At 56.5% G+C, this 13,622-nt stretch overlaps 1 protein-coding gene across 3 annotated transcripts in view; it reads left to right on the top strand.

The window, feature by feature from the left end:
- The window catches only part of FAM193A (family with sequence similarity 193 member A), a 147,017-nt gene that overhangs the window by 95,152 nt on the left and 38,243 nt on the right, over window positions 1-13,622 (top strand). For all 3 annotated transcript variants that reach the window (XM_061421025.1, XM_061421024.1, XM_061421026.1), the window contains exons 7-12: window positions 1,505-1,652; window positions 8,464-8,541; window positions 9,901-10,013; window positions 10,084-10,326; window positions 12,372-12,525; window positions 12,654-12,833. In XM_061421025.1, coding sequence (XP_061277009.1) covers window positions 1,505-1,652; window positions 8,464-8,541; window positions 9,901-10,013; window positions 10,084-10,326; window positions 12,372-12,525; window positions 12,654-12,833 — 916 coding nt within the window. The remainder of the gene's footprint in view (window positions 1-1,504; window positions 1,653-8,463; window positions 8,542-9,900; window positions 10,014-10,083; window positions 10,327-12,371; window positions 12,526-12,653; window positions 12,834-13,622) is intronic.

Below are 13,622 nucleotides of genomic sequence, written 5' to 3'. Positions count from 1 at the left end.
CGGGCAGTGCAGGGGAGGCAGGGCAGCCCCACGTGGGAGGCGGGTCTGTGATGACGGGGCTGTAGAGGCCCAGGAGGACCACGTCACTGCCTCACGGGCTGCCACGCTCTCCCCTGGGTGCCCATGTGCTCTACGGAGCCCAGAGCCGCCTTGGCGAGGCCTGGGGGTCAGGGCGCTGAAGAGCGATGTGTCCTGGGGCCAGGCGCAGCCTTAGGAGGGCAGTCCTGGGGTGTGAGCCCTGGCGTCGCAGGGCCGCCGTGGTTCCAGCGGGCTCCCGGCCTGCCCTTTGCTGCACAGCTTGTCAGGGACGTGGGTTTCTGTGTCTCCCTCCAATGCGCGGGACCCATGCAGACGCTGCAGCACACAGGACCCTGTCCACGCGGTGTGCGTTCCACACAGTGGACACCAGTGGGGAGAGGGCGCTGTCTGCACCCGTGGAACCCTGCTCGTTTTTCAGTCACGTTGTTTGTTTTAATTTCAAAATCATTAGGTTGCCATTGCAATCTGGAATTCAGAAATAAAGTTCTGAAAACAGGAAGTCATGATGAAAAGTAGTACCGTAAAAAATTTGGTGTTGCTTCCAGACTTTTTTCCAGCGTCCACGCCTCACTCCGCCCCAGCACACACACGCATTTTGAACATGGCATAGCCCTAGCTCTGCTTCACGTGGGAGCATTTCCATTTTGGACGCGTGTGTGAGTGCGTGTATGTGCGTTTGGGCGTAAGCAGGTCGGTATCTCTCAGAGTCTGGGAAGCCCCGTGTGGTGTAGGGCTCTGATCCCAGTGGGCAGCTTCCAGTTCTTCTGTGTAAACAGCACTGATATTAACCCTGCACACCAGCCTGTGCTCTTGAGCAGTTATAAGTGTTGGTTTGGATTTAGAAATTCCTTGTTAGGAGGTCTTTATTACCGTTATTTTGGCTCAGATGTTGACATGTTCAGAGATTAGGAAAACGAACGGTTTCTGAAGACAGCCTGCCTCATAAGACGAGCTGCCCCCTCCCCGCGCTCCCAAGTGCCTCCTTCTTCAGAAATCCAGCTGTTTACCTGCTATCTGTCGTTTGTTTTCTTTTAATTCTCTCATTTGTCGTCTTACCATCTTTCTTAACAAGGTATGGTAGAGAATAAATGAAACTGTAATTGTACTTTTTTGAATTGAATTTCCTGTTGTACTTAATGTGAAAGCCTGGCCCAGAGTTTGTATTTCTTATTAAATGTTGTGTTTTATCTGGATCAGTGTATCTGAACGGGCAGGAATCCTTTTCCAGCCCACTTGTTGTGAATGCGTCTCTGGGCCTTAGTCTTTTTAGAGCAGCGTCCCTCACCACTCATTTTTTTATCAGATCTGTTCTTGTCTGAGCTGCTTCTTTCGGCCAGACTCGGCTCTGGGCGCTTGGCCTATATCTTGCACGTGCTGGGCAGCAGGCTTGGGGCGGTGCAGTGGGGGCCCCCACCGCCTCGGGACGGAAGATGCTAGCAGGGCGGTCACAGGCCTCTGTCCGCAGGCTGGGGACCACGACGCACGACGGCTGCTGCGAGGACACGTACAGCGCACTGCTGCAGCGGTTCCAGCGCTCCGAGGAGGAGCTGCGCGCCGTGGCCGCCGAGTGGCTGCAGTGCCAGAAGAGGATTGACGCCTACGTGGACGAGCAGGTGGGTGCCCGCGAGGGACGTGCCGGGGGGGCGTGCCCGTGGACGCTGGGGGTTGGGGGGCCCGGGGCGGGGGCGTGCCCGGGGCGGGGCAAGAGGGGCGCCCAGGCTCTGTGCGGCCTGCGGGGCCTCTGGGAGCTGCTCCGGCCCTCGGGAACTGACACTTGCCGTCCGGAGCCTGGGGGTGCACGCCCGAGGGACCCACAGCGCCCCTCGTCCACCCACGCTGCCGCGTCTGAATGGGAGCACAGGCCTGGGGCACGCCGGCGGGTCCAGCGTGGGGAGGCAGGGCACAGGCCCCTGTGCCCCAGCCTGTCTGGCAGCACGAGCCGGCTGCCTGCCTCACCTGGGTGGTGGGAGCGGGGAGGTGCTCGACACCAAGCTTTCCCGAGGGCACGGGGTGAGGGCTGAGGGAAGCCGTGACGGAGCTCAGGGCGCACCTCTGAGGCCATGGGGAGACGCGCCTTTGGTTCTGGCTGAAGATGTGCGCTGGGCTAGTGTCTGTCTCCAAACACAACCGTGAATGCCGCCCGGTCTCTGCTGTGGTCTTTGGTCTCAGAGCTGCTGCCTGAGCCAGATGAGGGGTTGAGACACAGGAAGGGTCGGACACGTTCCCGGGTCGCCATTTGTTCCAGCCTCTCCATGTTTCGTGGAGTCCCAGGAGTCTTGCGGCCTCAGGGACCGTCCTATTCACAGGGGCTGTCTCGTTCAGGACATGGGAAAGTTCTCCTCCCCGTCCTCCCCCGTGTGGTCGGGCTGTCCGCCCACCGGTGCTGCTGGCAACCTTCTGGATCGGCGCTGCTGAGCCGAGCTTGGCTGGGGCGGCTTGTTCTGTGCGGCCGTACCTGACCTCTTCGCAGCCCGTGCGCCCCTGGCGTGTGGCCTCGGGAGTTGCTCTGTGCTTGTGACGCGCTGCCCACTGTCCTGTGCTTCCCGCAGAGGGCAGTGGTGGTTTGGGGTTTTCTTCATGTGACACTTGTTCTCCAGCTGTGCTTGTCGCTGATTCCTGACCCCTCAGCTTCAGCCCCTATGGGCGGGGCTGGCCCACGTTGCCTGGCTGAGGTGCATTTGGCAGATGCTGCTGCCCTCCCACTGCCCTCCCTAGGCAGCCTTCATCCGGACCTCCAGCAGCTGAGTCAGGCCAAGGGGACGAGCACAGCCCACCCCATGCACGCTCGCCACCTGCTCTGAGGAGCCTGCTCTCTGGGCTAGGGGAGCGTGGGGTGTGGGGACCCACCATGCCTCCCAGCACAGGGCTGCGAGCGAGTGCGGGGCTCAGCTATCTGAGGCCAGGTTCCCCGCCTCAGGTAGGGCCCCTCTTCAGGGTGCTCTGGACTCCAGAGCTGCATTTGGACAGTCTGAAACCCCACAAGCCCCGTGGGTGTTCCCTGAGAACCTTCTGGGTCCATGTGGACGATAGGCTGCTGCGAGGACAGCGGCACACCGTCCGTCCGACGGCGCCCCGGCTCTGTGCGCTGTGATCCTGGCCGGTGGTGCTGGCGCTCTCCCTCGGCTTGCCTCTTGGTCCTGTGAGAATCTGCAGTCGTGACAGACCTGTAGGCAGAAACACTGCTCCCTGGCGAATCCACTGGAGGGCTGGCCAGGAGCTGAAAGACTGGCGGCAGAAGTTCACAGGCTGTCACTGAGAAGCCTGTACTGAGGACAGTTGTAGTCAGACTCCTGGAGTCCGGATGTGAGGGCTGCGGGGTCTCCAGGGCAACTCCGACCAGGCCGGACCCCTGCAGGAGATGCAGGGCAGCCTGAGGACCCTGCGAGCCAACAGGGTGCATGACCTAGACAAAATGGACAAACTCAAAAACACAGGACCAGCGAGACCTAAATCATGAGAAAGTGGAGAAACTCAATAAACCTATAACTAGTAAGGATATTGGGTCAGTAATCAAAAATCTCCCAACAAAGAAAATTTCAGGACCCAGCGGCTTCACAGGTGAATTCTAGGAAACGTTTAAGAATTAATACCCACCCTTCTTAGAGTTTTCCAGAAAACTAAAAGGGAAGAAACACTTCCTAACTCATTCTGATGCCAAAGACACTACAAGAAAACTACAGACCAAAACTATAGTTCTGCAACAAGTGTCGATGCAGAATCCTCAACAGGACACGCTAGTTATGTAATGAGCATCGATGCAGAATCCTCAACAGGACACGCTAGTTCTGTAATGAGCATCGATGCAGAATCCTCAACAGAACACGCTAGTTCTGTAACGAGTGTCGATGCAGAACCCTCAACAGGACACGCACAAGCAGGATTCAGCATGTTTAAAGGTCTATATGGGTATGTCTTCCTTTTTCTCCTTTGCTTTTCGCTTCTCTTCTTTTCACAGCTATTTGTAAGGCCTCCTCAGACAGCCGTTTTGCTTTTTTGCATTTCTTTTTCTTGGGGATGGTCTTGATCCCTGTCTCCTGTACAATGTCAGGAACCTCCATCCATAGTCCATCAGGCACTGTATCTATGAGATCTAGTCCCTTAAATCTGTTTCCCATTTCCAGTGAATAATCATAATGGATTTGATTTAGGTCATACCTGAATGGTCTAGTGGTTTTCCCTACTTTCTTTAAGTCTGAATTTGGCAAGAAGGAGTTCATGATCTGAGCCACATTCAGCTCCTGGTCTTGTTTTTGCTGACTGTATAGAGCTTCTCCATCTTTGGCTGCAAAAAATATAATCAAGCTGATTTTGTTGTTGACCGTCTGGTGATGTCCATGTGTAGAGTCTTCTCTCGTGTTGTTGGAAGAGGGTGTTTGCTGTGACCAAATGACTGTCTGGGGAGGCCTTACAAATAGCTGAGAAAAGAAGAGAAGCGAAAAACAAAGGAGAAAAGGAAAGATATAAGCATCTGAATGTGGAGTTCCAAAGAAGAGCAAGGACAGATAAGAAAGCCTTCCTCAGTCATCGGTGCAAAAAATAGAGGAAAACAATAGAATGGGAAAGACTAGAGATCTCTTCAAGAAAATTAGAGATACCAAGGGAATATTTCATACAAAGATGAGCTCAATAAAGAACAGAAATATTATGGACCTAACAGAAGCAGAAGATACTAAGAGGAAGTGGCAAGAATACACAGGAAAACTGTACAAAAAAGATCTTCACAACCCAGATAATCAGGATGGTGTGATCACTCACCTAGAGCCAGACATTCTGGAATGCGAAGCCAGTGGGCCTTAGGAAGCATCACTACAAACACAGCTAGTGGAGGTGATGGAATTCCAGCTGAGCTATTTCAAATCCTAGATGATGATGCTGTGAAAGTGCTGCACTCAATATGCCAGCCAATTTGGAAAACTCAGCAGTGGCCACACGACTGGAAAAGGTTAGTTTCTATTCCAATCCCAAAGAAAGGCAATGCCAAAGAATGTTCAAACTACTGCACAATTGCGCTCATCTCACACGCTAGCAAAGTAATGCTCAAAATTCTCCAAGCCAGGCTTCAACAGGACGTGAACCGTGAACTTCCAGATGTTCAAGCTGGTTTTAGACAAGGTAGAGGAACCAGAGATCAAATTGCCAACATCCCCTGGATCATCGAAAAAGCAAGAGAGTTCCAGAAAACCATCTTATTTCTGCTTTATTGATTATGCCAAAGCCTTTGACTGTGTGGATCACAATAAACTGTGGAAAATTCTGAAAGAGATGGGAATACCAGACCACCTGACCTGCCTCTTGAGAAACCTTTATGCAGGTTAGGAAGCAACAGTTTGAACTGGACATGGAACAACAGACTAGTTCCAAATAGATGCCATCCAGCCATCTCATCCTCTGTCGTCCCCTTCTCCTCCCGCCTTCAGTCTTTCTCAGCATCAGGGTCTTTTCAAATGAGTCAGCTCTTCGCATCAGGTGGCCAAAGTATTGGAGTTTGAGCTTTAGCATCAGTCCTTCCAAAGAACACCCAGGACTGATTTCCTTTAGGATGGACTGCTTGGTTTTCCTTGCAGTCCAAAGGACTCTCGAGAGTCTTCTCCAACACCACAGTTCAAAAGCATCAATTCTTCTGTGCTCAGCCTTCCTTATGGTCCAACTCTCACATCCAGACATGACTACTGGAAAAACCATCGCTGTGACTAGACGGACCTTTGTCGGCAAAATAATGTCTCTGCTTTTTAATATGCTGTCTAGGTTGGTCATAGGTTTTCTTCCAAGGAGCAAGTGTTTTTTAATTTCATAGTTTCAGTCACTGTCCACAGTGATTTTGGAGACCCCCACAAAAATGAAATCTGTCACTGTTTGCACTTTTACCCAGTTTATTTGCTATGAAATGATGGAACCGGATGCCATTGTCTTCATTTTTTGAATGCTGAGTTTTAAGCCAGCATTTTCACTCTCCTCTTTCACCTTCATCAAGAGGTTCTTTAGTTCCGCTTTGCTTTCTGCCATTAAAGTGATGTCATCTGCATATCTGAGGTTATTGATGTTTCTCCAAGCAATCTTGATTCCAGCTTGTGCTTCATCCAACCGAGCATTTCGCATGATGTACTCTGCATATAAGTTAAAAAAGTAGGGTGACAGTATACAGCTTTGACATGCTCCTTTCCCAGTTTTGAACCATTCAGCTGTTCCATGTCCAGTTCTAGTGTTGAATTACATTAGGCTTCCTAATTTTGAGATATTGCATTCCTGGAATTAAGCCCTACTAGAGTATATATTATTGTTTAATCCATTATTAGGTATTCTGTTGAGGATCTTTATTACTACGTCTGTATTCTGAGGTGTTACTGAGTTTTCATCTTTCAGGTCCTGTTTGTTTTGTATAAAGGTTATGCTAATCTCATAGAATGAATGGAAACGCTTTCCTTTTTTTTTTTTTTTTTTCGGTTTTCAGGAATAGTCAACTTCCCTGTTCCATGAAGGGAAAGGATAGACTAATAATCCCAACCTAAGGCTCTGGGCCTGGTTCATTGTTGCAGGAGGAGGAAGAGGGACTCAATATTTTTTACTGCCTTTTCAGTAAACACTGTGTTTATGAGCCTGTTTGGGGATTTCTGCTTCTTAAGTGAGTTTTACAAATTGATATTTGCCTGGGAAATTATCCACATCCTTCAGACACAGGGGTGGGTGTAAGCTGTGCTCGGGGACACTTGACAGCAGTGGGGAGTTGACGGCTGCAGGACGGTCCGTTCCCTCCCTCTGGCTTCAGGCCGCAGAGAGAGCACTGAGGGGGCCGGGCAGGAGGCCAGGCAGGCGGCAGGCAGTGCTCCCGGCGCCCCAGCTCTGCCCACGGCCTCCCCCCAGCTCTGCCCACGGCCTTCCTGTGCAAGCTGTGCCCGTGGCCTCCCGCCAGCTCTGCCCATGCCTCCCCCTAGCTGTGCCCATGACCTCCCCACAGCTCTGCCCATGGCCTCCCCACAGCTCTGCCCACAGCCTCCCCCCAGCTCTGCCCGTGGCCTCCCCCGAGCTGTGCCCGTGGCCTCCCCCCAGCTCTGCCCATCCCTCCCCCCAGCTATGCCCCCGGCCTCCCCCCAGCTGTGCCCCCGGCCTCCCCCCAGCTCTGCCCATCCCTCCCCCCAGCTGTGCCCCCGGCTTCCCCGCATCTCTGCCCACAGCCTCCCCCCAGCTGTGCCCGTGGCCTCCCTCCATTTCTGCCCATCCCTCCCCCCAACTGTGCCCCCGGCCTTCCCCCAGCTGTGCCCGTGGCCTCCCCCCAGCCCTGCCCACGCCCTACACGCCCGCCACCCCAGCTGCCGGAAGTCTGTATTGTTTGGAACGTCAGTGCATCGACTCGACTTCTGAAGCACAACGTGCAGAGCCGCCTGTGCAGCTCTTCTTTTGTCGAGAGGCATCCCGTGCTCGCGTGTCCTCCTGTTGCAGAAAAGGCCCTTCCTGTGTGTCCGTGTCCGTGCTCACTCCCGCCGTGTCTGTGGTTCATTTCTTCCCTTGTTCAGCCTGGCAGGAAGTTCAGAGAACCAACTTTTGGGTTTACTGATCACATTTACTTCTGGCTTTTTCCAGTAATTTCAGCTTTTGCCTTTACTTCCTTACTAGTTGAAGTTTTGTATTAAGTTATGCTTGTTTCATTTGGAGGGTGTATTGGTCGTTTTTGTCTGACTTGAAGATGTGATTGGCTGTTTAGTAGGCAGTTGGGCAGCTGCCCTGTGTTGGCTGGAGGGGAGCCCCTGTGGGTGGTGCTTCCTTCCTTGTAGGACATGCCCCCCTCCGAGTATTCCAATCATTTGGAAGATATGTATCCCATTCCTTCCTTTCAGCGGTCGTGCTTCAGCTTTTAATAATTTGTAAGAGTACGTCTATATGATTATCACTTAGTCACTTCATAGTCTCCTCCTTCACGTAAGTCAGTGCCTTGAGCCCGTTCCTAATTCCTGTTCCCCCAGTTTCTTACTTGTTGTGGTCAAGTCTGCCTCCTCAGACCGGGCCGCCCTTGCAGTTTGCGAGTCTGCGGTGCCGCTGTGCCAGCCGTGCTCACTCTTGTGGTGGTCACCGCCATCCGGCTCCGGGACGTGCTCGTCTTGGGCTGAGGCTCATGGCCAGACAGCAGCCCTGGCGCCCACCCTGGCACTCAGCGAGTGGGGAGCGTCTCCCCGCGTGTTGGCGGGCCCATCTCTGGCCTCTCAGTTTCTCTTTGGAGTGATTCGTCTGATTTCCGGGCACGACAGCTGTGGAGACTGTGAGTGAGTCCGTGTGGGCGCCGAGCGGCGAGTCCGGTGACTTCCTGTAGTTGGGGCTTCTCCTGTCTCCACACGCGTCTCTCGCATCATTAAAAGTCTCCCCTCGGAAGTGTCCTGGTGGCTCTTGCTGGTACTCAGACTTTCTGTCTTTGCATCCCCCGTGCATTCCACGTAGATGACAATGAAGACCAAGCAGCGCATGCTGACGGAGGACTGGGAGCTCTTTAAGCAGAGGCGGTTCATCGAAGAGCAGGTGCGTGTGGGTGGGAGGGCGTTGTCGAAGTGAAGCTGTTGGCTGCAGAGCAAAGGGCTGCGGAGCCCACCTTGCACGTCTTGCTCGGCAGACCTGTTTGCAGGCTGGTTCTCCTTTCCGCTTCCTCGTCTCTGTACTCCTCCAGGGACACAGTGTTTATGGAGTGGCTCTCCCAGCCCACAGCCTCCCCGTGTCCCCATGGGCTCCTCCTGGGTGGGTGCTGCGTCTCCGGATTCCCTTCCAGGGGCGACGCACAGTGAGGACCCAGGGCCAGGCCGGGTCCAATCCTCGTGTGCCAGGACTGTGCTGTCTCGCGGCTGCTGCCCTCCCGGCTCGCCCCTTCCTGCCGCAGGCTCTCCCCGCCCTGCCCGCCACCGTGGCGGCACTCCCCGGCCCGGCATGCTGGTCTTGGGGCCATTACTTCACCAGGAGACTTGCCCGCTCGGCCCGGTGCCTGCGCCGGTGTCTGCTGGCTGCTCTCGCAGTGAGAGCCCTTGGCCTCCGCTCCCCTCCCGCCCGTGGTCCCTTCTGGGCAGCGCGGGTAGACAGGGCACCTGTGCTCTGCACTCAGCGCGTGGCCTGCGTCAGACGGGCGCCACCCATGCCTGTGCCCAAGCTGGCCCGTGGGCCCCTTTTCTGAAACACAGAGGCATGCCTGCCCCGGCGGGAGGTGAGGCGCTGCCTCCTCGGTGGCCCCCAGGCCCACTGCTTCTCCAGGCACGGCTGGTGCCCTCTGCAGCGGCCTTGCTCCCCCTGCCGGCACCACGTGTGCTGCCTGGCCAGCTGCCATCCTGCCCCGTGTGGACAGTGTCTGCGTAGCCTGGGGGCTCAGGGCGGTGCTTGGCGCTCCTGCTGGCCTGGGCTCCCCGTGCCCGGACAGCGGCGTCCACGCTGCCTCCTGCACCGTGCTCAGGCCTGGCGCACCCCGGCGGCCTCCCCACCTCCCCGGCAGGGCTGCTGAGCTCCTGTACCTTGTGGTTTCCCCTGAAGTTTGGTTTCTCGCTTCTTTCTTCATCCAGAATCTAAGCTCCTGGGGGCAGTGATTATCTCCTGGGGGCTGCAAGTCCCCAGCCCACCGGAGGGCCAGGGCAAGGGCTGGGTGTCCCCCATGAGGGCGTCACAGGGTGTGTGCTGCTGAGGCGCCTGGTGGACTCAGCCCCCTGACCTCTGTCCGGGCCTCTCCCTGCCTGCACCACACACTGCTCGTCTGCCCCCCTTCCCAGCCCTGGCCCTCCTGAGGAAGCTGCGGGCAGCAGGTCTCTGAGTGGGACGTGCACAGCATCAGAATCACCGAAAAATACAGCCATGTCATGATGAAGGTCTTGCAAAATTAACCTGTTGGCTCATGATTTCCTCCAGTTCACGAAAAAGAAAGCCGTCGCTGGCGAGAACAGCTTCACAGACACCATGCGGCACGTGCTGTCGTCGCGGCTGAGCGTGCCCGACTGCCCCAACTGCAACTACCGGCGGAGGTGAGCGCGCGCAGGACCCCGGGCACTGCCCGGCCTGCTGGCCCCGCGCTGACCCCCTCACCCCCCGCAGGTGTGCTTGTGACGACTGCAGCCTCTCCCACATCCTCACCTGCGGCATCATGGACCCCCCGGTCACGGGCGACATCCACATTCACCAGCTGCCCCTTCCGGTGGACGCGGCTCCCGACTGCCTGTCTGAGATACGGCCGCCCGGTGTGTCGTCAGCCAGCTCAGGGTCGGCGTCCAGCTCTCCCATCACCGTTCAGCAACATCCCAGACTCATCCTCACAGACAATGGCTCTGCACCAACGTTGTAAGTCATGACTTGGTCATGAGGTTTCTCATGACAACTCATCCGATTCCAAGATGCAGACCCAATGACGTCTGCAGAAGTGTGGGCAGCGTTAAGGGTGCTTTTCAAGAAGAAGGACCCTTCATTTTTTAAAATCGCTTTTAACACATGGATGCAGTAAGCCCAAGCATGGACGCTGTTTCGTGAGCTGCCGGATGCAGTGAGGCAGGCGCGCATCGGTCTGCGGGGAGCATCTCCCATGCTGGCCTGGCCTGCACCCATCCTCCTCATCCTCAGCTGGCGTCCACGCTTGCTCCGTGTCCTGCTGGGAGCTCAGATGGTCACTTTAGCAAGCGACTGAGAGGTTCTGTCCGTGTTCCCACATCAACCGCAAGACGTTTTGTGCGAGCAAGGGGTCACCAGTTCACAGGGTGGGAATCAAGCCCCATCCGACTCCTGGATGGGCCGTTCCCTTGGTGGGTGTTTATTTAAGAGATTAAACATATTCTCCGCGTGTCGTGGCGCCCGTGTGGGTCAGGAGCCCGGGGGAGGGACGGTCGCCCCGACTTTGCTTCCCGTGTTCCTCGGGATTCTCGCCTCCCGACCTGGATTTCGTGCGGTGGCCCCGAGGCTCTCCTTTGGAGTCCCTCAGTTCTCCGTGTGGCTTTGATCTCGGACGCTGAGCTCTGCGGCTGCTCTCACTGAGCCCTGTGCTCCCTCGGAGCCTGTGCAGGGCAGAGGGCCGTCACAGCCAGGCGTGAGCTGGCTCAGGACGAAGCGGCTGCAGCCAAGCACCAGTCGTCAGGGCAGAGCCCAGGCTGGCAGAGTGCCGCCTGCTCCCGGGTCTTAGTGGCTGACGCCAGCCGTGGGCACGCACGCTGCGGGCGGGGCGGAGCCAGGACCACGCGAGGCACTGCGGGCACCTGGCCGCCCGCACCGTGGGGTCTGTGTCTTCCCACAGACACGGCCATCCCAGACCCTCCTGGCTCTGGGCCAAGCATGTCCTTTTCCTGCTGCTGCTCCGAGCGTGAGATGGACGTGCGGCATTTCCGTGGCGGGGCTGCAGGGCTGCCTGGACGCCTGAGTCTGGAGTCGCCAGGCCGCAGGCAGCGCGTGGGTCTGTTACTTCACTGGGCTCCCCCGGGGTGGTATGGGGGCCACGCAGGGCAGTGCCTGTGTCCGCAGGTTGTGGGGGCACCGGAGCCAGGCGTTCCCAGCAGCTGGCCTGCCCGTACTTGCTGTAGCAGCTCCAGGTGACCGTGCACGATGCTCCTTGGACCCAGTTCTCCCAGAAGTGGGATGAAGCTGAGTCTGGCTGTTCTGGACCATCTGCCCTGAAGCCCAAAGGGCTCCAGTTCTTAGGCTTTCTCCTTCCGGACGGTTGAGGCTCACGGTGGATGCGGAGGCATGATGGTGTAGGCCCACGGGGCGTCGCTTACCGTCAGGCCTTGAGCCACGTACCCCGAGCTGGGCGCTTCGTGCCATCTCTTCTCAGGCACCAGAAAGCCTTACGTTTGAAGTGGTCTTCACAGCCTTGAAGTCACATTACTTTGTTTTTGTAGATATTCCATTTGCCTATCACTTGGATGTCTTGTTAAAGCTGCTAACTATGACTTTGGAACGGACTTGCCTACAGCTGGCCTTGTCACATAAGTGCTTTTATTGTTTTGTTCAGCTGGCTATCTCTGAAATTTTGGTGGTTATAAAAACAAACACTGAAGACCTAAGGTTGGTTTCTGTACCCCTTTAATTATAATAAAAAATAGCATTTGTTTGAAAATGACAGAGAGAGAGAACAGTTGTACACCAGGGTGCTTCAAGTTGATCTATTGAAATTTTGTGGTTTCCTTAATGTTTCTCCGTTCGGAGTTTTGTTTTCCGTTCTTCTGGACAGAACGAGTGGTCCTCTTCGGGCATTTTCCTCCTGGTCCAGGTTACCGGGAGCCCCTGAGACGCATGCGTGGGGCCCAGTGTCACGCTCCTGTGCGTGAGCGTGGCTCTCCTGGGTGGGCAGTGCACGGTCCTTAGCGGCCACGGCCCCGCGGTGATGTCTCTGCGCGTCTCAGTTGCAGTGACGATGAAGACGTCGCCCCGCTGTCGGCCAAGTTTGCTGACATCTACCCCCTGAGTAACTACGAGGACGCCGAGGTGGTAGCCAGCATGAATGGCGTCCATGGCGAGCTGAACGGCGGCGGGGAGAACCTGGCCCTGAAGGACGAGGTACATGCCCAGCCTCTGCATCACGACGATGAGTCACCCCAGATGGTGTCCGGGGTTTGAGCGTTCTGTGTTATTCTGGTTTAAAAAGCATAAGTTACAAGTGACTATCTTTGTGACTGTCTTTAAAGTCCCCTCAGGTAAGCAGTACCAGCAGCAGTTCCTCGGAAGCTGACGACGAGGAGGCAGACGGCGAGAGTAGTGGGGAACCCCCGGGAGCCCCGAAGGAGGACACGGCTCTGGGGAGCGGGAGCCCCAGGAAAGAGGAAAGTAAAGTGGACAGTCCACCCCCGTCTTACCCAGCTCAGCAGGTACGGCTTTATTTCCTTGAACTTGGTTTTGCCCAGGCTGTCTTCTCTGTGTCTGGTTTCTCTCGACATGAGTGCTACTGAACACAAAAGTACGTTCCTGTGAAAAGCTTGTGAAGGTCAGACTGGTGAGAACCGAGACCACTCTGCCAGACGGTCATCTTTTCTCTTAGAGACTCTGGTTTTATGATGGATGCTCAGGCAGCTCCTAAAGGAAGAGCACGTGAGGGCCAAGGCCCATTAAACCATTGTAGTAGGTGGTGCGGTCTACAGGGGAGGGGACACTGGAAGGGGTGCCCTGGGCCCTCTGCCCCCACTTCCTCCCCTCGCCCTGGTCCAGGACCTGCTCACCCCAGCCCCCGGTCCCCCCAGCCCCTGCTCACCCCCAAGCCCGTGCTCACCCCAACCCTTCCTTACCCCCAGCCCCCGGTCCCCCCCAGCGCCTGCTCACCCCAGGCCCTGTGCACCCCCAGCCCCTCCTCACCCCCAGCCCCCGGTCACCCCCAGCGCCTGCTCACCCCAGTCCCTGTGCACCCCCAGCCCGTGATCACCCCCAGGCCCTCCTCACCCCCAGCCCCCATCCCCCATCCCCCACAGTGCTTGCTCACCCCAGCCCCTGTGCACCCCCAGCCCCTGCTCACCCCCAGCCCCTGTGCACCCCCAGCCCCTGCTCACCCCCAGCCCCTCCTCACCCCCAGCCCCTGTGCACCCCCAGCCCCTCCTCACCCCCAGCCCCCGGTCCCCCCCAGCGCCTGCTCACCCCCAGCCTGTGATCACCGTTGATTTATGCAG

Source organism: Bos javanicus, chromosome 6 (genome assembly GCF_032452875.1).
Source record: "Bos javanicus breed banteng chromosome 6, ARS-OSU_banteng_1.0, whole genome shotgun sequence".
Classification (NCBI taxonomy): domain Eukaryota; kingdom Metazoa; phylum Chordata; class Mammalia; order Artiodactyla; family Bovidae; genus Bos; species Bos javanicus.
This window is presented reverse-complemented; position numbering and strand designations above follow the sequence as displayed.